This window comes from Dendroctonus ponderosae, unplaced genomic scaffold (assembly GCF_020466585.1).
Source record: "Dendroctonus ponderosae isolate FM_Combo_2020 unplaced genomic scaffold, Dpon_F_20191213v2 Dpon_F_20191213_4, whole genome shotgun sequence".
NCBI classification, from domain to species: Eukaryota; Metazoa; Arthropoda; class Insecta; order Coleoptera; family Curculionidae; genus Dendroctonus; species Dendroctonus ponderosae.
The window spans coordinates 6,381,013-6,405,628 of NW_026018611.1; the positions used below are offsets into that span (position 1 = coordinate 6,381,013).

Genomic DNA, 24,616 nt, shown 5'->3' on the forward strand with positions numbered 1-24,616 from the left:
GTTGCAATTGTGATGTATTTTAGTGTGTGATATGATGAAGCTGTTGACAAACTCTGATTGTTTTTTAAATTAATGAAAACATTTTTTTGTACTATCTGTTATTTTAGAGAAACTGATGATGGTGGAAAACACCGAAACGTATTTTTATTATTTTTTTATTTTTTAATTGATAAATAGACAAAAAATGACTGAAGCCCAGGAATTGATTTTGATTTGGAATTGAAACACAGTCAGGAAAGTACGTACTATAAATTTTATAAATCTTTTTTTAAAATGTTACAACTTAAAAGTTGTTTTCTTGAGCTCGAAATGTCAGTTTTGTAGCGTCAAAATAATGTGCAAAATTAGTGATGTTTAAATTAAAATAACGGTCGTTGGTGTGAAGAAATGTTGATCAAATTTGGCTTTCTGTGTAAACGGACAATACATTCCAAGCATTGTTCCACTTGATAACTGTGTTATGTAAAGCTCTATTTAGTGTTCTAGCTCAAATTGTCCATGAAAAATGATCAAAAAAGTGGCGTCAGGCTTGAAACGCTGCTCATATTTTGGAATCTAAAACTGCAATGTTGAAATTTTGATTTTTGTGTGATTTGACGTGATGAACCTGTTATTCAATTCGCAATCCAGGGGCGTAGAAATGAGGGCCTTAGCTCTATTTATTCCTGAAGAATGAGCAAAAAAGTAGCGGCATGTTTGAAACGATGGTCTATATTTTGTATCTAAATGTGCATTATTAAAATTTCTCCTTTTCTGTTGAAACTGTTGAAAGTGTTATTCAATTCTCTCCAGCGATGGAGAAATAAACGCTTTTCTCAATTTCTCCCTGATGTATGAGCAGAAAGGTGGGTCATTTTCAAAACAAGAGCCTGATCTTGCACTTAACTATGCAATGTTTGTGTTTCACTTTTTCGTGAAAACTGCGGAAAATGAAAACAAAAAAAAATTCTACTGGGCAATGTTATTTTCAATACTCTATCCAGAGGGGAAAAAAGAAGCGCTCTAGCTGAAATCGTTCTCGAGATATAACCAAAAAATGATTTCACTCAAGGAGCAGAAGTTTTTATTCTCAACCAATCCGTATCATATAAAAAAAATGTAGCTGCAAGAAAACTAGGAAACCATTTCACTCAAGTAGCAAGATAATTTTTCAACCCCAATCAAATTAATTTCATATAACAAAATGTTGCTGCTGAAAAAGTTTCCAACTCCAAACCTCTAAAGATACCTTTTAACGCACCCTAAAATTGCCAAACCCTAATTTGTTGTAGATGTTCCAAAACACCCTCCAATTCGTGACCCATCGAACCAAGATGCTGAAAAGCCTCAACAACAATCAAAACCCATTCTCCATGGACAATCTGCTGTCCAATGGAAAAATCACCCCCGAAATGGACCTGGAGTGCGAGTCGAATCGCGCTGAAGACTTAACCGACTCAGACTACAAACGGAACAGCTACAGCCCCAATTCCCCCAAACAGGAAGACGAGCTCAGCGACCACGTTGAGGAGAGACTTTCGCCCGCTGAACGCGCTCACAATGAGTTTCTGAGCCGGTTTCACTGTATACGGAACAGAATTTGTTCGAACTGTGGCAGATTGGACTGTAACTATTTGCAGTGCCGACTTAATAGTGAGACGTTAATGAAGGACAGCAAGCCGGTTTTGAAATTCAGTGTTAGTGCAATATTGGGGGACAAAAAAAGAGACGGCCAAAGAAATGGTAAGTTTCCTTGAGGTTGTGAAGTCTGGCCAACTCCACCACTGTTCCCACTGTAAAAATCTCAATAAGCGAGTTTTCAACTCAATAATCATTCGAATTATTGTAAAAGGCACAATTGTGATTAACCCGGTTCACTGAGTTGGCAGCAGCCAGTTTATTACTCAAACTGGCGCGGATCGAGCCAATTTCAATTCCACAATTTGTCAGAAAGTTTCTCGAAATTATCGACGAAAATCGGCGTTATGAATTGCCGAATTGCCAAAGAGGGGAAATTGGGTTGCATCCAAAACATATCAGGGGAAACTTGCGAAAATCACATGAAATTAACTGTTCTAAGACTGGAAATGATTATCGGATGCGGCAAATTCAGTCAGGTGCTATATTGATATATGGAGCTTGCGAGTAAGTCAACATCTACAAGATAGAATGAGTTTGGATTCTGCCTCAAAAGTGAAATATATTTATGAAGTTCATGGTTTAATTTTGCAGTAAATTGAATGTGCCATGATTTTTATTGGCATTGTTTTTCCTCAAATGTTTGTTAAATTATTGGAAAATATTTCAAATTGTCGTTTACATCCAAAATTTGAACTATGATTTGGCGTAGATTAGGCCCACTTTATCTTACTTTTTTATTCGTGAAATAGGAATGCAGCTTTGAAATTTGTGGAAAAAACTGGAAGGAAAACAAACTTTTCTTCAAAGTTCGTTTTCCTACCGGTTGACAAAAAAGATATTTCGGATTGCAATACGAAACGTATAAATATAGAGTTGATATCTCGAAACAGGTTTTCATTTTTCGGTTTATCCCTATTATTTACAAAGTGATAACTCAAAAAACAAACTCTTCGATCGTGCCCTGTCTAGGACCCAACTTTTGTGGATTTTGGAAATCCACAGCTGTAGTGATGAAGTATTCTTTCAAATAATTCTCCCTGTATAAGAGTAAGAGTAAAATGTTTTCATTGCACGTTCAATTTTTTAGATCGTTTCGAGATTTGACGCCTGTATTTATGTCTTCCGTGTTGAAATCCAAAGAAAAACGTATTTTTTTTTGTTCAACTGTCAGCATTCCAAACTTACAAACATTTTTCATTGCTAATTGTTGCAACTCGTAAAATCTTTATCTGCAGAACTTGATTTTCTCAAAAACGTGAACTAACAGGAAAATAATTGAACTAAATAATGCTTCAAGCTGAAATGAAATGGCTGCAGAATTCAGAATTTATACCACTCCAAATTTAGAGGAACTTTTACAGTTAATTTCTTACTTTGTTGAGCAGTTTACATTGCATATTTTTCTGCAATATTGAGATTTAAAATAAGAATAGACTACACGGAAAGGTGATGAATGACGACACATAAATTCAAATATATTTTCCAGTATTCAAACAATTTGAGCAGATTCTTTATTATTTTATGAAGAAAAAATACTCTTTTTAATACTTAGGACTACATTTAAAGTAACATTTTCTACTGTCTACTTAATTTTAACTAAGATTTTTTTAAAGCGCTTGTTAAGATTCAATATATTTCCGCGTTTCAAGATGTCTTCTTTTTATATCAAAATTAATCTGTTTAAACATTTTTTTCCTTTAAATCTACCAGAACGACCCACATTTCGGCGTCGCCACCCTATAAATAATTTAAAAATGAACCTAAATCACATAATCACGGTATTCCCAGCCATTATTATAGTTCGGATTCCGTTTTTCTACACTCTACCAATAATCTGAGCGTAAAAAGGAATCATGCAATTTAATGCGAGAAAATCAAAGCCCATCTAGGTATAATAATCGGATTGACTCGAAGCCCGGAATAAAGCGAAAAGTCCCACAATGTTCCCTTATGTATGTATGGAAATGCTTGAAAATGGGAGCGGCGGTGAAAATAAAATGGAAATACCCTTGCGGGTTTTATTCCCTCGCGAATGTCAATTTGTTCGTTGTTTTCCGTTGCTTTAGCATACTGAACGCTCCCGGTTTTGAATTAATGCGAATTATTTCTAAGGTTCTGAGCCGATCCCGAGCTTTCGAGGGCTGATTGTGACGTTGGACGCGCCAGCTGAAGCTTTTTCCAACTTGCGGAACACATATTTATTGTTTTTATTCCAATATAATTTAAATAAGCGTTTTAACAAAAAAAACGTTCAATCTAAAAAAATCAACTAGTGCTTTAAGGCCCAACAGAAGGTATAGAGGCGAAAATAGCTACTTAATAGCTTGTCTAAGTGAGAAAACGATTATTGAAAAAATCTTGAAAATCTCTAAGGATGAAGATTCTTGAAACCAAAACTTGCTAGGCATTTAACTGCATAAACAGGCACATGAAAATCATTCAACTGCATAATGTACTTTTTGAAATTTAACAAATTATTTCGATTTAATCTCAGGCTTACTTGCTTGAAGGCACATTTATTTTTAAAGAATACCTAGGAAACCAAACAATTTTTGCTCCTGATGTTTCTCTAGTACGTATGACTGGTTTCTTCATTCCGAACATTGATTGATTTTTTTATATTTTTAAAATGTTTCTGCGCAAATAAACTTGGAATAAAATCAAAACCATTTGAAGAAAAATTTTAAAAGTTACTGTATTTTTTCTTGAAATATAATTATTGCAGTTGAATTTATGCAAGTTTGTGTTTCAAAAGTTCTCGCCTTCTCAGGGTTTTTCCATAATGGTTTTCACTTTTAAAAACTCTGCATTTTCAATGAAGAAAGGTAGGAAAAACAGAAAAGCCTTGTTGCTAAACCAAAAAAGATTTTGGTTGATGAGTTTTTTAAAAGTTGTTTTCTTTTCTAAAAAATATATACTTTTGTTTCCAAGTGAAGTTTCGTATCGTCTCCTTTACATACACAGGGTGGTGCTAAATAAATTCGCAACGAAAAACTGTAGATTCCTCATAGAAAAACATACACTTTTTCTCTTCCATTTTTATTTCTGTGCTACCGCCGACACCGTGCCGAGATACAGGGTGTCACAAATTTAATTTCCTTTGAGGTTTTTGCCACTATCTTAGGAACCGTTCGAACTATATGAGCGAGCAGTTGTACACACAATAGAACTATTAATAGCCAGTTTTCCGTATTTGTATTTCGAATAAATCTAAACAAAAAATAGCTTTTGTTCATAAAAATAAATTTTTCTCGAAATATTTTTTGGTTCTTCAGAATGTGCTTTCGAAAAGGCATTTTTTTCAGTGGCGAATAAATTAGGGACAAAAACGACAAGCTTACAATCTTCATCAGACTAATAAATTCCAGTAAGGTCCAAAAAGTACCTATTAACAGTAGAAAAGTGTATACAAAAGCTCATTCCTGTTGCTCAAAAGATCTCAAAGAATTCAAGTAATTTTTAAAAACTTACATTTGAAGCTGTAAGAATAATAACAGTAAAGTTCCGCTATCATCAAAATGTGCTTCAATGCGTGAAATTTAAAATAAGAAAATACACTAAATTTAATTCAAAAGCAACTTTTGGCCAGTTAATATTTTCCTCTAGATATGGCAGATATAAAAGCCACCGCACAATAGGATGTTATTTCAAAGTATTAAATCGGGCGATCGAAAACCACCCAGAAACAACCCCCTGTTTATAACACCTTATGAAAACATCCCATTATGTATCTATCTATTAACAATGAGCTACAAACCACCAAGCACAGAAGGTCAAACAAAGAGATTTTTTTGCCAGGCTAATCCTTACGATGTATTTACTGTGCGGCTTAAGAAACCCCTCGTGTTCTGATACTGTTAAATGGGCGTGTTATTTTTATAGCCCCGTCTATGTATTCTTATTATTAAAGGGATTGCGCTTTTTTAATAGTACCATTCGGGATGATAAAAAGCAACAACAATTGTATGGAGTGAAAGCTGCCACAGTTAGTTTTTTCAAGGCGTTTTGGGCGTACATAATGCAAAAGTAGTACAAAGCGAGGGGCTTTGCTGGGAATGGGAAAGAGACAATTTATTATTTGGGATTAAATGGGACTTTGCTAAAGCCTTCGAGAAGTTCTACTAATCCTATTTTTCATTGATATTAGCACTGTTTTTTTAGAGATTTTAATTAAAAAACTCTTTGTTTTCACTAAGCGCTGAAATTACCCAACGAGTGTGAGAAGGCTGGTGGCCAAGTGGCAGAAAAAGACGAAAAGATACGACGTGTAAAATTTGCTCTTTCTAACTCATTCATCTATAGTGCGGCCTTGTTCTACTCATATACGCACTGATTCAAATTTCGACATTCTCCAATTGAGATATTGAGGTTTAGTGGGATAAAATCATATTTTGTTGAATTGTTTTCTCAATAAACACATCTTTTTTTGATTAGACTTTACATGATAGCGCTTGAAAATGGAAAAGGTGAAAACGGATAGAGAAAATGGAGGCACGAAGAGCCGAAAGCGAAGCGGAGGCGTCGTAATACACTTGACGAAGGTGTTGAAGTGTATGACGCCATTTCCTCCTTGGGTGCTGCCGGCAGGTCCGCTTTAACACTTGCAGGAAGCGAGAAAATACGGAACATTTTAGGGCGTGACAAGTTTTAGTGTAGTTTGCCAAGTAAACAGAGGCAGGAGATTAAACGGGAGTTTTCAACCTAGATAGAAGAAATGTCGTCTGTGCTGCTGATATAACGAAAATTGACGAAATATTGAAATATTCACAGTATGTAGATGATGAAAAGTCACGCCAATATAGCAAGGATGCGAGAGTTGAATAAAATTAATTTGGAAGTCAAGAGAAGGTTTCTTTGCAAAAATTCTGCAAAACGACAAATTTTATTTTTGCCTGAGGTTTTTCTTGAATAATTGGAAGATTCAACAATTGGGCAATAAGACCAAACAGAAATCAAATCGCTTGCTGCAATAAAATTTTATACAGTTTCAAAATTTGGGCAAATTTGGCAGTGTAAAGTTTAATTTGTTGAGCAGTTTATTACAGAAAAGTGCACACCACGAAAAAACAAATTAGATTCGCAGTTGACAAGCGCTTCTTCCGAAAAACAAGCATATTAAATTAAAGAACAAATAGCTTTTTAAGGAAAATCATTAATTAATACATTAAAACGCCTAATAATAAAAGTGGGAAGTTTCTAAATAAAATAAATGACACAATAGGCTCAGTTATATCGCTTTAAACTCACAAAGATGGCTTTAAGTCATATACACATATTTTCAAGCAAGAAAAAAGGATTAATTTGTGCATATAAAGCAAAAAAATATTGTTTTAAATCACTCAATATTTAATGGTTCCGACACCTTAATTAAACACACAAATAAATATTTTGTCTCTCGCATAAGCTTTTGTTGCGATTCACCCATAAGTAGATGTTTAGATGCGTCATAGACAAACAAATATCACAAACATACTAAAAATCATACATTTTTACAAATAAAATAATTCAAAAAGCTGTCGCTAACCGAGCTGATATTTATACCACGAGCTCGAGATAAACAAAACAAGAATTAAAGAGTACCGCTGTTTAAGCTAAGTGGAGGCACAGCTGACGCCACAAATTTTGTTGGAGGCGGCTGACTGAGGGGAAATATGGGGCTCGATATTAAATTGAATGGCTACTTCTTACAAGGAAACTCTTAAAAGAGCGGTGTGTCATGCACCGTCAAGTTACGGAACGTTTTGGATAAAAACTTCAACAGTTTCAGGATTTATTTATGGGCGGAAATACGTTAAAAGTACTCGAAACTTGAAAGTTTCCATACATTATTAATGTCTGAGCATATTAAAAAATCGTTTGATATGAAACATGTTTTACAATAGATTTTGCACCATTGAACAGGAGGATTCTGTACTTTTCTTTTATTGATAAAATGATCTAAAAAGAAAACTTGTTAACATTTATCGGAAATTTTTGGGTTAATCTTTAACAGGAAAACAACAGAAATAATAATTTCAACATCATCGTTTTGCGAGAATTTTTTAAAGAAAAAAATACAAATGTGACTTGTTCTAATAGCAATTCTAAGTAAATATTGTTTAGATCTAGAATACAGTTGAGGGTCGAAATGCGATACTTAAATTGAAAAATATAAAATCCAAATGCCCTGCATCTTCACATTTAAAAACCCGCCAGTCTAACAGTCAGTAACAACCGCATGAAATCATACTTCGTTTTTTTGTATGTTTACTGACGCTTTTTTGTGTTAATTTCAGAGAATCTCATACATGTAACTCACCCGAGCCTTTTGGGCTTACAGTCGTACTTAGGAAATGGAGGTGGTGCAGGCCACTCACCCTCCATAGCAAAACCAGTGGCGAGCAGACCTCCCCAGTTCAACCCTCATCTGCTTTTAGCTCATTGTAGACCTCAACCCTATCTCACAGGTAAATTTCCTCAATATTAGAAGCACTAAATTTGACGCATATAAATATACAGTTTCCTTTTGCTTGTAAAACATCAAGCACATAAAACTCTTGCTTGTGCGTAGCATTTTAAATGTTGGTTAATTGATAATTTTGGGATTATTCTCTTTGCTTTGACTCAAAACTTTGCAGTTTCTTATCCTTATTTATGTTCCTTATGGTGATTTTCTTGTTTTTGAAACTCGAAATTGTGTCCAAACATTTTTTCTGTTAAAAACAAACACTTTGTTTCGACTAAACTCAATCTCAGTTTATGAAATCTGTGCCAGGCTCAATCTCACTCTGTATAATGCGAAAATCAGTGCTAATAAATTTATCCGTTAAGCGCATATTTATATATCGTTCGTTACTTTTTATGGTTTCGGAAAGCAAATACAGAGTGTTTACAATCGCGTTGTTCAAAATTCAGAAAATTTAGGTAGATTTCATATTGAGGCTAAAGCGCGTGCAAGACGATTTCAATAATTGCAAATTGCTGCTGTAAGTGGCTTAGATATCGACGAAACGTAAGCCCAAAAAATGTATGGTTTTTTTCTGCCTCATCTAATGACGGATTAATCCAGACATTTTTCAAGAATTAATTCCAAAGTTGTCGAACGACCAAACCATCAAAGTATAGATATTTAAGTTTAAAAATTCTATAAATCTAATGTTGAAATCATAATTAATTTAATTTGGTTTTCGAATTTAATTCTGTTACAGAAATTTTTGTAAAATTGGCTGTTTAATTACTCAGATAATATAATAATAATATCTACTTCGGACTACGATAAAAAATATATAAAAAACACAGTCAGGCCCAAAAGTTTATCCTTTTTATCTATATTCTGGCAAAGAAAAATAATTTTCCAAACTTTGATTGCTTTTGAACCAGCTCGATCAAACTTTTATATCATGTTTCACTTACTTGTTTACACATTTTCAGTCTATTTTTTCACTAAAATCTACTTAAATTACATAAAACTAAGCCGATGTTAAAACTGGTTCCAGTGTCAAATGATACTGACATAAATTTAGAAAAACGTCAGATTACATACATGTGACCAACAGTAGAAACAGAAATTAACTGACATTCATCTAACGAACCCAAATCTGTCACTAATAATTCTACCAAAATTCTACTACTTATGTAGGTTTTTTAGCAATTTTTTGTTAGTTTGCACTCTCTTAGTAAATGTTCACAAAAATTCCATTAAATGTTTCACAAGATACACTTGACAGAATTCATTATATTTACTAAATTTGACAGATAAATTGAATTAGAAATAATTTAAAAAATTTGAAAAATAAAAAAAAGAAAATGCTTTTGCAGTATGGCTATTTATAACAAAATTTAGGAAAAAAACTAAAAAATACGCTACGAAGGAATGTGACAGAATTTTTGCAATTTCATGCATAAAAGTATAGTTGTTCCTTATGCATATTCTATCAAAAACAAGAATATCCGAAACGGATATAAGAAAATAACAATATTTTTATTGTTAAAACCGACTTTAGTCAATGTGGAACAGATAAAAGTATTTTTGGCCGAAGTTCATGAAACGTGCTCATTTTTTATTATTTTTCTTTGTAGTATTCTAACCAGTTATATATTTGTCTACTTACTTATAATAGTTAGCTGCAGGGCTTCAGAAAACGAGAATATTTACGATATTTTCAATATTTCGACTCATTTTTATCCAAAATTGCGCTCAAGCGAATATAAGAAAACCGCTAAGTGACAGTGACATTAGAGGCAAATTTGCGCTTAGTGGAAAACGTCAATTTAAGCAAATGTGACCAACAGCAGAAATCAAAACTGGTATTAAACTAAAGTAATCAAGAGTTCCTTTGTATTAGTTTCGGTTTGCTTGGGTTTGTTTGTGTTCGTTTGAGTTTGTTTGAGTTTGTTTGTCAATTCGAAGAATAAAGATTAATTATTATAAATGGGCTTTCATGTTCCTGCCAGATCTGCCTGATTTCAATCTGGAATAAATTTTGCGAAAAAGCGCTATCGGTGAAAACTTAACACAAATTCAAAATATGTGTTCTAAAAACATTAAAAACAAATATTATAAAGAGGTATAAATCATTGCAGTTTAAATTTGTTGCTTTAGCTTGTTACTGCCAATTTATGTGCCAAAAACGAATAATTCTGATTTAATTTAGATCATACATTTATAGTGTCAACTCCTGTTTCTGGTACTCAATCGGCAGTTTTTCCGCTACCGGGTACATTTCCATGGGCACACAGTGGACGAGGAAAACCCAGGAGAGGCATGATGCGAAGAGCCGTCTTTAGCGACTTGCAACGAAAGGGACTGGAAAGGAGATTCCAAATCCAGAAATACATTAGCAAACCCGACAGGAAAAAACTAGCCGAAAAACTGGGCCTAAAAGATAGTCAGGTAAATACAAAAACTCACCCGTAAAGAGCAGTTTTCGTTTTCATTTTAAATAAATGAATAAGTTTCCGATTGAAAATTGAAACAATCAATCAAAAAACCGTGATAGGGATAAAATCGTCTCTTATAAATAAGAAAGCATCATCTGTTCGCTCCCCTCGCAGATAATATAATTTATTTGACCGAAATCGGCGACTTCTGGCGCTGACGTTTCTTTTATTCCCGACAATATAATCGGGCCTGCGATTTTACGGCAATTTACAAGTGTGTTTGTGATTTGTATACTAAACACAAAGTAATATATCTTGAGCCGTTTAGCTCAGAGGGTGAAATGGGAAATAGGGCCTACGATACATGACGACGAGCCGTTTTCATACAAACATCGCACAAGTCCTTTTGCATTAGATGAACACTAAAATTTGCATTAGATGAACACAAAAGTTTTACAACATTTTATTTGCTATTTTGATGGTCAGAAAACTGCAATTAATGAGGAGTTTTGGTCCTTCGAGCCGGATCTAACGACGCAACTAGAAAAACCGCATTCATGTTCGCAGAGTAGTTCATAAACTTCTTTCCTAAACAACTAAACTGTTGCTAAACGAAAAATTTAGTTTTTTAAATGATGGGATCGATATTTTAAAAGAACGTTCTTCCGTTCTTTTAAAATATTGGATGACAAGAACTGAAAAATGGTTCAAATAAACATGAACAAATGATTGAGTTAATCAATCATTAAAGAATTAATGGGAACAAGAAAAATCCAACAATGGAAAATTTTCGGACAAAAAGGACTAAAAAAACTGCTTCAAACAGTAAAAAATCATGTTTGTGAGGTTATTTTGAAGCGATAATCTCTGTGATTATTCATCATCATCTCGCATATTCTTTCTACCTCTACCTTTCATAGCCAAGAAAAAAATAATATCTAATTGAACTTTTTTGAAACATGCAACTTGATGCGGTTGTTAAAGGCAGACAAATGTTAAGCAGGAAAATTCACCTAAAAATTATGACCAACTAAAAATGAAAATCATTCGTAAAATCGAGCAAAGAACAAAATGAGCGACATCAAAGTAATTTGATTTTTTAATTAAACCCTCTGTTTGCTTCGAGACTTTTAGATTACTTGTTATTTTCTCACATTGTTTTATATAACATATTATCGACTCCTGCTGAATTGTATATTAAAGCAGAACAAATAATTAATATAAATTTAATCAAGTAAATTTCCAGACTTTGACAATACGCGTTTTGTAGCGAAACATTGGAAAAATTAATTTACAAGCTCTGTATGTAGACGGATTTTTTGCAGTGATGAATAATTATAAAACTGAAACTAGGTTAAAACTTATAATATTTTTTTCTAAAATTAGTACAAATTTCATAAAAATAATAACGATTTTAAATGTCTTTTCAGACTTACTTTTTATTAAATCTAACTTTAGTTTTTTTCTGTTTTTTTTTTGAAAAACATGGATTTCTGCGCTTTAATGTAATACCAACAATAAAAAATCGAAATACACAAGAAGTGGAATAATATTCAAGTAAAAGAAATGAAAAAACTACAAAGAATGGACGGTGCAGACAGATTATAGAAACATATGTTCAGATAAAAAATACTAAATCTAGACTAAAGGCTTAATAAAAACTTCTTGAAAATAAATTTAAATAATAAGTTCAAGTGTAAAAATATGAAGGTGCTTATACATATAAGAAAAGTTGAAGAATAAGAAGAGCAAATTACAGAATATCAACAGATATACTAAAAATCTACTAATAGAAACTGAAAGTTCCTACAATTCACATGAGAACATTAAATCAAAAATTGTGTTCCATAGAGAGGAAAATGAGAACATTTAAGCCAAAATATCTGAACCAACAAATTTCCTTTTTTCTGTAAAAAAAAACCTCAAATCCACACATCGCTTTATAAACTAACAGCGCATTGAAACAATCTAAAAAGAGAATATGTATTATACAGCTATAAAAAAAGTTAAATAATGAAGACAAAAAATACAAATATATACAAAATAAACGGAATATACGAAATAAACGGATACAATTCACATAGAACATCAAACCTGGAGGATAAAATGAGAACAATTCATGCAAAAAATTCGCTTTGGAATCCAGTAAATTTCCTTAGAACGAATCATTTAATTGGGTACGATAAAAGCTGGGAAATACGCAAGAGGCAAGTTTTGCATACAAATATTCAAGCTTAAAATCTGGGGATGGGAACGTTTGGGACAATAGTTTGGCCATCCCGCCCTCCAGATCTGAATCCCCAAATTCCCTTTTGTGGACAATATGCAGAAAATCCACAACCCGCTTTGTAATGAAACATCACATAAAACGCAGTTAAAATTGTAAATGAAAAGAATTTGCAAAAAAATGCAAAAAGAAATATTTATTTAAAATCTGGCTTCAGTATTCTGAAATTACAAAACAATGTTTTGTTACCTAGCTTAATTTAATGCTGTTATAATAAAAATATAATACTAGCAAACATATTTTAGGAAATGAGACACGCACTTGCACATTTTCCTTAAATGTGAACTTATTTTGGTTCAATGCTCGAAATCGAAATCAATTCGCGTCGAGTGCTTCAAACTTTCATGCGTATTTATAGAATCTTTATCGGGCAAAATCAACCGAATAAAATTATCTCTGTGGAAAAGTCGTCGGCCTTTCAATAAACTTTGAAAGCCATCGTTCACTAAGAGCGAAAATAATACGAGGGGTTTCAATAGAAGACGGTGTATCATATTTCTTGTGCTGATCGATTGCGCGTCACTCGGAAGGCCTCTTTGCCTCCAAAACGGCCTCCCCCGAAAGTCTCCACCGTTATTATCCAGTGCGTTAGATAGGCAACATATGTTTTTGATAGGCACTAACAAGGGTGTGGGAGCTTTCCCTCTCTCGCGCGTTTCGTCTCTATCTCTAGCTACCAAAAATTCTCTTCGGTTATTCCGTACATTAACTCTCTAAACGGGGGGGCCTACTAGCTTGATCTTTCATTACGAAGTCATATGGAAAATGTAACCAAATGGAAAAGTTGGACGCAAAATAATTGTTATGGAAAAAACTACATACAAAGACCAAAAATCGGCACGCCTCAAAAACTGAGCCAAAGTCGAGAGCGCAAAGCAGACCAAAATAATTTTTCCGTAGCGACAAAAAGCTGCAGCGACATAAAGGTTCCTCACGCTCTCATTATTCAGAAACCCACTAATTAAACAAAATTAATACAGAATTTTTCTATAATGGCATTACATTTTCAACCGCAGTATTTAAAACACTTTAGACCGAATTTTTGCATTTTTTACTGTGAATTTTTTAAATTGTAATAATAAGGTAATGATCTAAAACACACCGCAAAATTCAAACCAAGATCAAACGCGTGCGTTCTATTTGAAAACTGAAAATTGAGGCCGAAATTGATTGATTTTTCTAAAGAAAAACTTTACGATTGATTGATTTAATGCCACATCCGGATTGCCGCAAACCAAACTGATTTTACCCCGAGAAATATCTGCACTTTATCGATCTTTATTTAAGGACCGGCCAACGACAATTTCCCTTTAAGGGCGCATAATAATTTCTATTGGGTGCACGTGCCTCTTTCAAGTGCTGCCTTTGTGTAGCTGAGCTGTGTTGCTGACAGTACATTCGCTCCTAAGTTATGTAATCGGATCATGTGGTTTAACCCACAATGAGATCGACAACTTTTATACGGCATTAAACAATTGCATAAATATCTTAACGTTTCGCCCGCCTCTCCAGGGAACATTTTCAGGGGTTGTACGGTATTGGAGGAGTTGTTGGATAGCAAGGGGCTTGACGGTTTTTCCCAGAATGCAACAATTTTAGGAATAAGATAAGGAATAACAAAAGGTTATATAATGGGCAATAAAAGTTTGCTTTTGTTGCGTTGAAGCTAAGCAAAAGGTTTGATTATTTGGCAAATAAACTTCGAAATAATAATTTGCTTAATTATTAAGTCCAAATCAAATTCATTCCTGGGTTTTAGTCATTTATTGTCTCTATTTATCAATCAAAATACGTTTCGGTGTATTTTTCCACCATCATCAGTTTTTATGTGTAGCTTTGTTGCTGCTTTAAGCATGCATTTTCTGCAATAAATGACTGAAACCCAGGAATGAATTTGATTTGGAATTGATACACAGTCAGGAAAGTATATACAATTAATTATTAAGGTATGTGAAGCATGGATTGGAGAAAATCGAAAGGGATCTTGATGAGCGCGATCGTACCGTTGAAAGTTGTGAATAATTCCATACCTACTTAATATTTGAGCAAAGTATTACCTGGGAATTATCTTATATTTTCTTTCCAAGTTTTATTTGCACTTAATAAAACCGTCTGCTGTTTCAACGCAACAAATGCAAACTTTTTATTGCACATTTTTTGAACTTGTTCTACGAAGAATCTTATTCTACGATTGTTACTTTATGTGAAAAATCGTCAAGCTGCTGCTGTTTGACACAACACTTCCCATACTTAAAAACCCTAGAAAACGTTCCCTGCAGAGACAGGCGAAACGTTGGAATTTCTGTAATTGTTTAATACCGTATAAAAACCGCCAATCTCAAAGGACAAATTTGCTTTATTGATAAAAACATTTCAGACGAAGGAAAGGGCAAATTAAATTTAACTAGTTTAAGTCAAATTAAATTTAACTGTTTTTTTTGTTCTTGCGCCTCAAAACTTTATGTTTCCTTATAGAGGATTTAAACGGAAAATAACAAATTGGTGATCGCAAAATAACAAGTTGATACGCAGTTGTGATAGCAAAAACTTTGTAAAAATCCAATTTCAAAAGCCGACTTCGCTTTATTGACAGAATACCCATTCAGAATAAGAACAAAAGTAAAAATTATTAGCATACATTAATACATTATTTTGCAAATAACTGTAAATCAGTGGCTAGCATGAAAAACTCCAAGAGACAAAAAAGTGTCTATATTGAACAAGCCGTCTGTGAAAATCGAGTTCAATGACGACAAAATTTTTTCTTAACTTTTTTTTCGTTGAAAGTTCGCCGAACATCAATCGAAAAAATATAAAGCAAAAACGCCCTTCTTGACTGGGACTTTGCAAATTGCGGATTATTTCCGTATCAGAGATGATTTTTAGATGGTGTATCACAGTGAATATATATTTTTTTAATTCTGTATAAATTGATTTGAAAAATCGATAATGCAGAAAAGTTATATTATTAATTGCACTCTAAAAAAATATCACTTCTATTTCAAGTATTATTCGCAAAAAAATTGAATATACATCAAGATGGAATGATTATATATATTAATAAATAGTACATTCACTCCCAGAATAACTCATTAAAAAAGTTAACAATCTAATGAGAAAAGCCCAATATAGACAAGAGAAAGGACTAGTTGAAAACGACGAAAAAAAGATACAAAAATTTTCAAAATGTATTCAATTGAAGAATATATTTTAACCGAGTTTCAAGATCCTGGCAAACTTTTTTCTATTAGTGTTAACTTTCCCCTATTAAATTGTTAAACCGATGGCACATTTTGCAAGTGAGAAGAAAATTCACAAGCATGTTCCATTGAGTCAAACTTGTAACACTTTCAAACCTCYYTTCCAGTCTATTTGACGAATCAATTCCAAATCGCCTTCGGAATTTATGCTGTCAGAAAAACGGTATAAAACACACTAATTTGCACCCAGAGCCGACATATAGAAGTACAAAAGAGCAAAAATATAAAGACTATACCTATAAATCATTTCCTGGAACAAGTGCAAGTTTTTCCATTAAAAAARACTAATCCTCGAGCCCCATTTTTCCAAATGCACCGTGCTCGAAAGTAAACCCTTCCCTTCCTTCCCATCCCCACCACGAGCCCCAATCGTATTAAACAATCAACTCAGTCGCAATCTGGCTAAACTACTATAAAATTAGATTTTAATCGCAAAGGCGCCTATTTAAACGAGTATTTAAGGAGCTCCGGGGGGTTGGAATCACCCCATTACCATTGAGGGCGCGGGGCGGGGTTTAAGACAATGTAAGAAAGCGCGACGGCCAATAGGAGAGCGGCGCTCGCCCCTCCACCCTTTAGGGAACTGGGTGGCGTGCGCCCTCTTGACGGGGGGTTGAAAAACGAATTCAGCCACGCGAATTGTCGGACTGTGCAGGAATGTTGATTGTCGAGCGATTATTTTATTGCCTGTGCATGGATTTGTTACAAGAACACCCAACGCAGAAAACTATTTATTAAAAAGTGGGATTTTTAGGTGAAGATCTGGTTTCAAAATAGGAGAATGAAGTGGCGGAATTCCAAAGAGAGGGAGCTTCTGGCAGCGGGGGGGTCACGGGAGCAAACTCTGCCCAACAAGAATAATCCCCATCCTGATTTAAGCGACGCCGATGGGGACAGACCGAAGTTGGACTTATCAGATGTGCAGGTAAAAACCCAACACTCTGTAGATCTCGTTTTTCAAGTAAAAAGGGGAATAACATGTTTGAAGCAAAAAGGATCCAGTTAACTTTTATAGCTTAACATCGCAATGAAAACTTCTATCGTCAGTAAGTCTTCTAAAGAGAATATTTTAGATGAGGTCGATAAACTGATTAAGAAACGTATATTTTATAGAGGCTTTTTTAAACAGGTTTACTTGGACTCTTGGAGCCATATTTCCCAAATAAGTCACGTAATGCCGCGTCCAGGCCTAAGAAGCCGTTTTTAAATTCTTTTTCAATTTTAGTCTTGACCCAAAATTACTCTTTTAAAGGAATAGAGAGAATACTTTAATTAATGTGTGGAAAAAAATTGTAAACAATTTTTTTTCCGTTAGTTACTTTAAATGTTCACATTTGAAGACCCAAATTCTACTTGACTAAATATTTTCCATTATTTTAAAATAGTCCGTTATCCGATTGCCTTTGAAATGAGCGACAAGATAAACATAAACATAAATGTGATTAAATTTTGTTTTCAATTTACTAATTACAAAATGGCACCAAATTTTACTTGAGGAATGATCAAACATGTTTTCAAACACACAAAATAAATAAATAATATATCAGTTAAATCTTCGATTGAAAAGTGTTGAAATAAAAGAACATAATTTAAAACAATAAACAAAACAAATAAATAAGTTATTGAAGAGATCAAAGCTTCAAAGTATAAAAAGTGTACGAACGAACTACTACTAATATATATTTATTTTAGAACCCTGTTATGAAGGCAAATACTCACATATAAAAATCTCAATCTTAATACTAATTGTTCATCAAATTATATCAGATAAATCACTCTAAAATAAATCAGCAAAATAACTTCCTTTTTATCCCTCATCATCAATCACTCCATTTTTATTTAAATAATTTTCCTTCAGGACATTTCTCCGGCTAATTCTCCTGAAGACCGTCAATTGGGCAACCAGGAGCTCAGCACACCAGAATCGAGTCATCCTCACCTCCTTCCCCAAGGATACCAAAGCTCTACCTATGATGGAATGGACTACGAGAGCTCAAATGATAGCGACGAAGAGATCAACGTTACGTGATCACTGATCGACGACGCCAAAAAAAACCATTAATTATTGCGGTGATTTATTCTTCATACTATTGTAAATACCTAAGATATATATAATTTAAAGCTAGCTCTACTTCAAATGTAAAAAAATCGATTTTATATAATATATCATAAAGCCTTAATAGGACCGAGTTGTATCTATTTCAATCACCTGTAAGTTTGAGTAACCAGTTGGAGGTGAGAGAAGTACACTAATGGAATGTCGTTGGCATCAGGTCATCGATTCATGAGTACGGATCCACAATTTAAAAAATCAAGCGATTAAGTTCGCTCAGTGTTTTTAAACAAGTTATAAGTTATTCTACTCGCGCTGTAAGAGCATGACTAAAACAGCCAATATACAATGTAACAACAATATGAACTGAGAGATATTTAACATTTCTCTTCAATTTAAAATACAATGCACTCTTATCCCGGAAACAATTAAATCCGCATGTACGAGCGTGAGTATGAGTAAAACTACTTAGTTCCACGCAGGTTGAGTTTACTCAAGTTTACGTTTTGTCTATTTACTGCTTTGTTTTCTAATTAATTTGCAATATGAATTCCAAAAATACTTTTGGGTGTGTTTAAAGTGCAATAAAAATTAACTCAAACAGATGACTAAATTAAATGTTTTTAGATATGTTTATGTGTAGTTTGCCCAATACCTCATCCTGATATCTGTCAAAAAAATAAAATAAAAATGCTGTGTATTCGCATGTATAACAATAGATAAGAGAAAAGTAACGGTTTTAATCCTGAATTCAGTTAATGTTTAAAAAATATTGATCCTTCTTGTACCAAAAATGTTGAAAGCGCTGCAATCTGTGTTGAACCACACAGACTTAATACTTTAAAACGTATTTTGAGTAACATTTCATGCATTGGTTTCTTTCGCTTCTTTTTTTCTCTTTGAAGAGTTATTCGAACATAATCTATGAAGCAAAGGTATATTCCATGCAGAAAGACAATTCTAAAAATTCCCAACTCACTCAGAAACATCCTGTATAAGCTGGAAAAAGCAGTTGAGAGTCTAAATTGCTCTCTCTTGAGGCTGAGAATCGCCGATAACTTAGCAACCTTTTCACTCACAGAGCTTCAATAAATCTATTGAAAAGTGTACTACACAGTGCTTGACTAGATTTGCTTGGATTCTGAATTATACATTTTTGAATTAAATCTATGATGCATTTTGTTAAAATTAGAGAAAAATCGCGATTCGTCTCCAAAGCTAACAGCGTGTTTGGTTTTCGAGTTACGATTTTTCAAAGCAAAATTATGTTAAACATCGGTGTCTAAATGGAAACTTCTCTAAAGTTCGGCAAAATAGCGACTAATTTTCCAATTTATTCACTCATTGAGCCTCAATCGCTCTGCTCAAGATTGCACAATACTTTTGTCCAGCTTTTTTGATTCTGAATTTCTAAATTAAATCTGTCTTACCCGTCAATGTTCAAGTGTGAATACTGTAAAAAAAACCGTGAAATTCAAGACCAATTTTTCCACTGAGCCTCAATCGCTAGTCAAATACTTTGAGAATGTAAAAAAATCGACAAAAACCTACCTAATGTGTATGTAGGAAATCGATCAGCACGTTACATGTACGTACAGATAAAAAAATATAGAAAGTACAATTTCCGTATTTTTTTTTAAATGAACACTTTCAGGCATTTATATTTTACGCGTTTTCTGACGATTAGCACCCAAAACCAGTCCATAAAACACGTCAATTAGCCTGAAAACTTCCAGAAATACACTGCACGTTGTGTTGGATAAATTCAACAATTACTCAATATCCATCTTAGGACCATCCTTGGGTTCGATATTATGCACCTGCCTAAGATGGGTATTTCTATCATAATTATCACGAAATCTCTTGTCGCACACTGTACATTTATACGGTTTTTCGCCGGTGTGCGTTAAAATGTGTCGTTGCAACTTGTTTTTAAACGCAAAAATCTTCGGACACATTGGACAGCCCAGCTTTTTTTCCGGCTTTTTCACCACAAAATTGCCTAAATTGTGCTCAATCTTCAAATGCCGTCTCAACGTCTCTCGCTTCTTGTACTGCTTGAAGCAGACATGGCATTTAAAATTGCGCTCGTTGGAATGGCTTAGAAGATGCGATTGTAGGTCGATTTTTTCCACAAATTTTTTTTCGCATAAATGGCACTCGAAGTCTTTTATGCCTGAAAGCAATTGGGAGAAAACCAAGTGGTGAAAGTAGTTTTAATAACTTCAACCAACCTTCATGTCGCCTCATGTGCTTAATAAGGTTGTTGTTCAAGGGGAATTTTTTGCCACAAACAGTGCAAACGTACTTCCACATGCCTGGATCTTGGTGCATTTGTAGCTTATGCGTTCTGGAACAATATATTTCTAGCTTGTTCTATATGACTCTAAATTACTAGTGATTTTTCGATAAATCTACACCAGGCATCTTAGTCAAACAAATATTTAAGAGATTGCTGACTTAAAGGTGAATGTTTAAATCACACTTCTGCTTTGCAACCAAGTCAAGGAAATAAGTTCCAAAACTGCTATCCAAATGACTTACCTTAAGTTACTATGAGTCTTAAAGCTTTTCTCACATTCATCACAGGCATACTGTCTGACTTCATCATGGATCTTGTTATGTTGCCACAAGTCGTTCGAAGATATGAAGCATTTCCCGCAAACCGAGCAAACAAATGGCTTCTCATTTCGATGCTTCCGCAGATGAATATTAAGATTATGTTGGCTGTAATACCTGAGAAAAAAGGTAATAAACTTTCACTTCCACCAGCAAAAACGTAACGTACTTAGCATCACAAATGTCGCATTTGAATGGCTTTTCAAATGTGTGTTTTGACCTTACATGGTGCACGTATCTGTCTGATCTAGTGAACTCCAACTCGCAATATTGGCACTTTTGTGGAGCTTTGAGTTTTGGGCCCCTTTTCTTGCCTGTATACAATTTCTTCTCTTTAACGACCACGTTTTCATCGCTAGAGTAGTTGTTAAAGTCGTTGAAATCGTCAAAATCACTATCAGTCTGGGCAGCGTGAGGTATTGATTCGGTTTTAAAATTATCGTCAGTCTTTACTGCGGTTTCAAGCTCAAATTTTATGTCATTCCCTGCTTCCTCTGCTTTCACATTATACTTATTATCCTCCACACCGTGCGCCTCTGTTTGTTCGGTGAGCGTTGAAAGTTTTCTTTTCGAATTCTTTTTTGGGTTGGTGTGAATCCTGGTTATATGCAAACTCAACGTTCTCTTTAATCTGAAAGTGTACATTTTTAATGCCTGATATAGGAAGCTTCCATTGAAATTACCTAAATGATTTGTTGCATTCATAACATGTAAATTCAGACTCGATATCAGCTGGACAAGTCAACTTCTGGATTTGGAGAGTTCTATATTCCTCGCTTCTTAAGCACAACTGGATGAAGCTGTATGCACTGTCCAGTTTACTAATGCACTCATGGCAAATGTTGAAAATTGCCTCCCAATGCTACAGGAAAATGCAAATTAATCAGAAAAGGTAGTGTAAAAAAAATTATCAAAGTAGTACCTAATTAAACTTGCAAATAATCCAGTTCAAGCAGGAATTACAGAGTTTTGCTTTCAAAAAGATCATGAATCATCGAGAATTTATTCAAATAACTCTAACTTTTGCATAAACCTTTTGTATAAAGCAATTAATTCGAAAAAGGTGACAAAACTCTTACCTGGTTGGGAAGGCAAGCCTGCAATTTCTCAATATTCCTAATGCTTTCACTAAAACCATCTTCACTCAAAGTGAGCAGGTACATACATTCTTGTAGACAAATACAGCATATTTTTGAATTTTCGCTCATATTTTTCGAATTTTTCTAATAAATAAACAAACTATAAAAGCGACCTAACCTTAATAACAAAACATGTCAATGTCCACCACGAAGTTCTCGTAGGAACATAGTGGAAAACTGTGACGTCATTGACGCTAATATTTAAATAAAACGGAAAACGCACATTCGAAAACATACACATCTTCCAAAATAGTGAATGAGTGAAAATATCTTGCAATTATTCAGATTAGGGGTAAATATGTGCCAGTTTTTGGCGTTGTCTTTAATTTCTTTTTTAAATTGGCATTTTACCATAAAAAATAACTCTTAATAATAGATAGATAGTAGAATAATTAGAAAAGCCTGCAGTTGGAAATTCAATATTAATTTTTTAATTTAAATTTCATTCATGCAGTCAAATCAGTTTGTTGCGTACTTTTGCATAGGGGATATTAAGGGGGGTATATCGAATGAAAACTCATACATCTTTAAAAACACATTTAGTACTTAAAAAACTAATTGATCCGCATTTCACAAAGCCAGTCGAATCTACCACAGTACATTAAATGCGAAATAAAAAACAATAAAAGATTTTATATATTTACACTCATTAAATCTAAATGATTATACACATTGCGCTTGATTAATCACTATCACAGAATTTTGCTACACGTTTATATCTTCCGCAATCTTGAAGATCGTTTCATTAATCCTACTGTTACATGAGGAAACGAGCTAAAGTACGAAAAAACACTGTATAATTAAGCAAGATAAATAATTCCTGTAAGATGTAAATAATATACGAGATTACAATAAAGAGTGTTTGACAAATTGATGCATTTCTTCCAAGGGTGTTGGATTATTTTCTTCTATAAAAATGAGTAACGCTTTAAAAAAATGTTGTTAAATGCCAAACCCTGTAAAATCTTATAGAAAACCCCAAGCTGTTTGCGCAATAGCAAATTCAAATTCTTATTTAAATGCGGATTTGGAATGGAAAACTCTCCGGAACAGCAGTGCAACATCCAGAAAAATGCATCGACTTACCTCCAATCACCCAGTATAAAATATTAGTAAGACGCCCGACCACGACACTTAAAGCCAACAAATAAATTCAATCTCAAAGCAATTTTGAATTTAAATTATTATGCAGGATGTTTGGTATATTTTCCAAAAAAAGGAAATTTCAGAGTTCCTGCAATAAATCAGCATCAATCAATTACAATAGTTACAGCCAAAAAAGGAATTCGATACTAACCCGACCTGATCAGTCTTATAAACTTGCAAGGTATTAAAATAAATGCTGCCTTTCTCAGTCTTATGTAGAAATATTGTGTTCAAAACCTTACATTATGTTGTATAAACCTAGTTGAAAAGGAAACTATTTAATAGCCAAAATATCTAGTAATTCAATGAATACGAGATAACCCTCATTTCCTACCCTCCCAGATTTTTATCCTCTCAATTCCGGCGATATCTCGACAAAGCCCTTGCTAGGAAGTTTGATTTGAGACTGCAATAGCACAAGCGCCAGCTCGTCCAGTATTGAGCGGCGTCAAAGCAATCCAATCATTAGTGATCGGATCATAAGCTTCAACATTTTTCAGATACGTATTTCCATCATATCCTCCCACCGAATACAACTTGTCTCCAAACTGGGTGCAAGCAATCGCATCTCGCTTGCTGGAGAGATTGCTCACGGTTGTCCACGTATCGGTGGACGGATCGTATCTCTCCACACAATCAAACCTGGAATGATTTCGTGAAAAATGCACATCTTGGCAGTTACAAGCTTTCCAAACCACATCTACTTGCAAATCATCGAAATGCCTAGAAACCCTTACCTGGAAGTGGTAGGATTGTTGGCTGGCGCATCCTGCCCGCCCATAACGTACAAGTATCCATTGGCAGTGGCCACACCAACACATCCTTTGCGTCTGGCCAGAGGAGCAGCCAATGCCCATTTATTGGTATATGGGTCATAACACTCGACTGTACGCAAACAACTAGCTCCATCGCGTCCTCCTACCACGTATAGTCGGTCTTTGAGCACAGCCACTCCGGCTGAACATCGCTGAATCTGCATAGGAGCTACGTATTGCCAGCTGCGTCTTTCCGGGTCCCACCTTGTTGAAAAAGCCGATTTTTTTTAAGTTAAACAATAAAAACAACGATCAGGAAGTGTCGTGTTTCCATGCTACCAAATCTCGTCCAAAATAAGAAGTTTAATGCTGTTTAATTAAGAACACTTCCCAGATAGCATTTGATATTCTATGAATATCCCCGAATGTTCAAAAAATATACAGAACATTACGGGAATATCCCGGGAATATACATGGTTGAACCTTCCTAACATGAATGTTCGTGGAGTATGCATGCATGTATATTCATCAAAGTTCATAAAAAGTATATCCTAGGTATGTACATATATGTACATATTGGGTATATGTGCAGATGAACATGCCAGGTATGTACCTATTGTGTATATGTGCAGGTGAATATACCTAGTATGTTCAAAACAAATATTCCGGTAATATACATGAATCTACGGTATATTTCAAATTGGTTGAATATAAATTTTGCGTGCCCGCAGCAGAAAAGTAAGGGCACGTACAAGTACAAGAGTTTATATGAACTTTTCTTTTTAAATGCGTCAACGTTATAATTTTATTGGGCAATATTAATAAAATTTCTATATTACTCAAATAAATTTATCCGGAGCTAACAGTTCCCACCCTAT

General features: G+C 34.1%; 3 protein-coding genes across 4 annotated transcripts in view; 1 reads left to right on the top strand and 2 right to left on the bottom strand.

The window, feature by feature from the left end:
• LOC109536991 (homeobox protein DBX1-A) overlaps nt 1-18,055 on the top strand; it is a 19,482-nt gene extending 1,427 nt beyond the window's left edge. The window contains exons 2-6 of the mRNA XM_019903492.2: nt 1,272-1,722; nt 7,896-8,066; nt 10,254-10,492; nt 16,781-16,951; nt 17,885-18,055. Coding sequence (XP_019759051.2) covers nt 1,272-1,722; nt 7,896-8,066; nt 10,254-10,492; nt 16,781-16,951; nt 17,885-18,055 — 1,203 coding nt within the window. The remainder of the gene's footprint in view (nt 1-1,271; nt 1,723-7,895; nt 8,067-10,253; nt 10,493-16,780; nt 16,952-17,884) is intronic.
• Nucleotides 18,056-18,088: 33 nt separating this feature from the next.
• LOC109537153 (zinc finger protein 91) lies at nt 18,089-21,963 on the bottom strand. Its single transcript, XM_019903756.2, has 6 exons — nt 21,778-21,963; nt 21,382-21,560; nt 20,868-21,329; nt 20,624-20,815; nt 20,314-20,429; nt 18,089-20,255 (listed from the first exon to the last, which is right to left on the bottom strand). Exons 1-6 carry the CDS (start codon nt 21,904-21,906, stop codon nt 19,852-19,854), a joined length of 1,482 nt encoding a protein of 493 aa, XP_019759315.2. The 5' UTR covers nt 21,907-21,963; the 3' UTR covers nt 18,089-19,851.
• A 398-nt stretch (nt 21,964-22,361) lies between these two features.
• LOC109537133 (kelch-like protein 5) overlaps nt 22,362-24,616 on the bottom strand; it is a 6,202-nt gene continuing 3,947 nt past the window's right edge. For both annotated transcript variants that reach the window (XM_019903731.2, XM_019903732.2), the window contains exons 9-10: nt 23,721-24,002; nt 22,362-23,625 (exon numbers count right to left, since the gene is read on the bottom strand). In XM_019903731.2, coding sequence (XP_019759290.2) covers nt 23,370-23,625; nt 23,721-24,002 — 538 coding nt within the window. In that variant the 3' untranslated portion in view covers nt 22,362-23,369. The remainder of the gene's footprint in view (nt 23,626-23,720; nt 24,003-24,616) is intronic.

Excerpts from the sequence above, each read along its gene's own strand:
- LOC109537153 (XM_019903756.2), bottom strand. The coding sequence starts at position 21,906 with ATGAGCGAAAATTCAAAAATATGCTGTATTTGTCTACAAGAATGTATG. Across the intron at positions 21,330-21,381 it reads GAATGCAACAAATCATTTAG|ATTAAAGAGAACGTTGAGTT; the intron begins GTAATTTCAATG and ends GTACACTTTCAG. Across the intron at positions 20,816-20,867 it reads TGCGACATTTGTGATGCTAA|GTATTACAGCCAACATAATC; the intron begins GTACGTTACGTT and ends CTTTTTTCTCAG.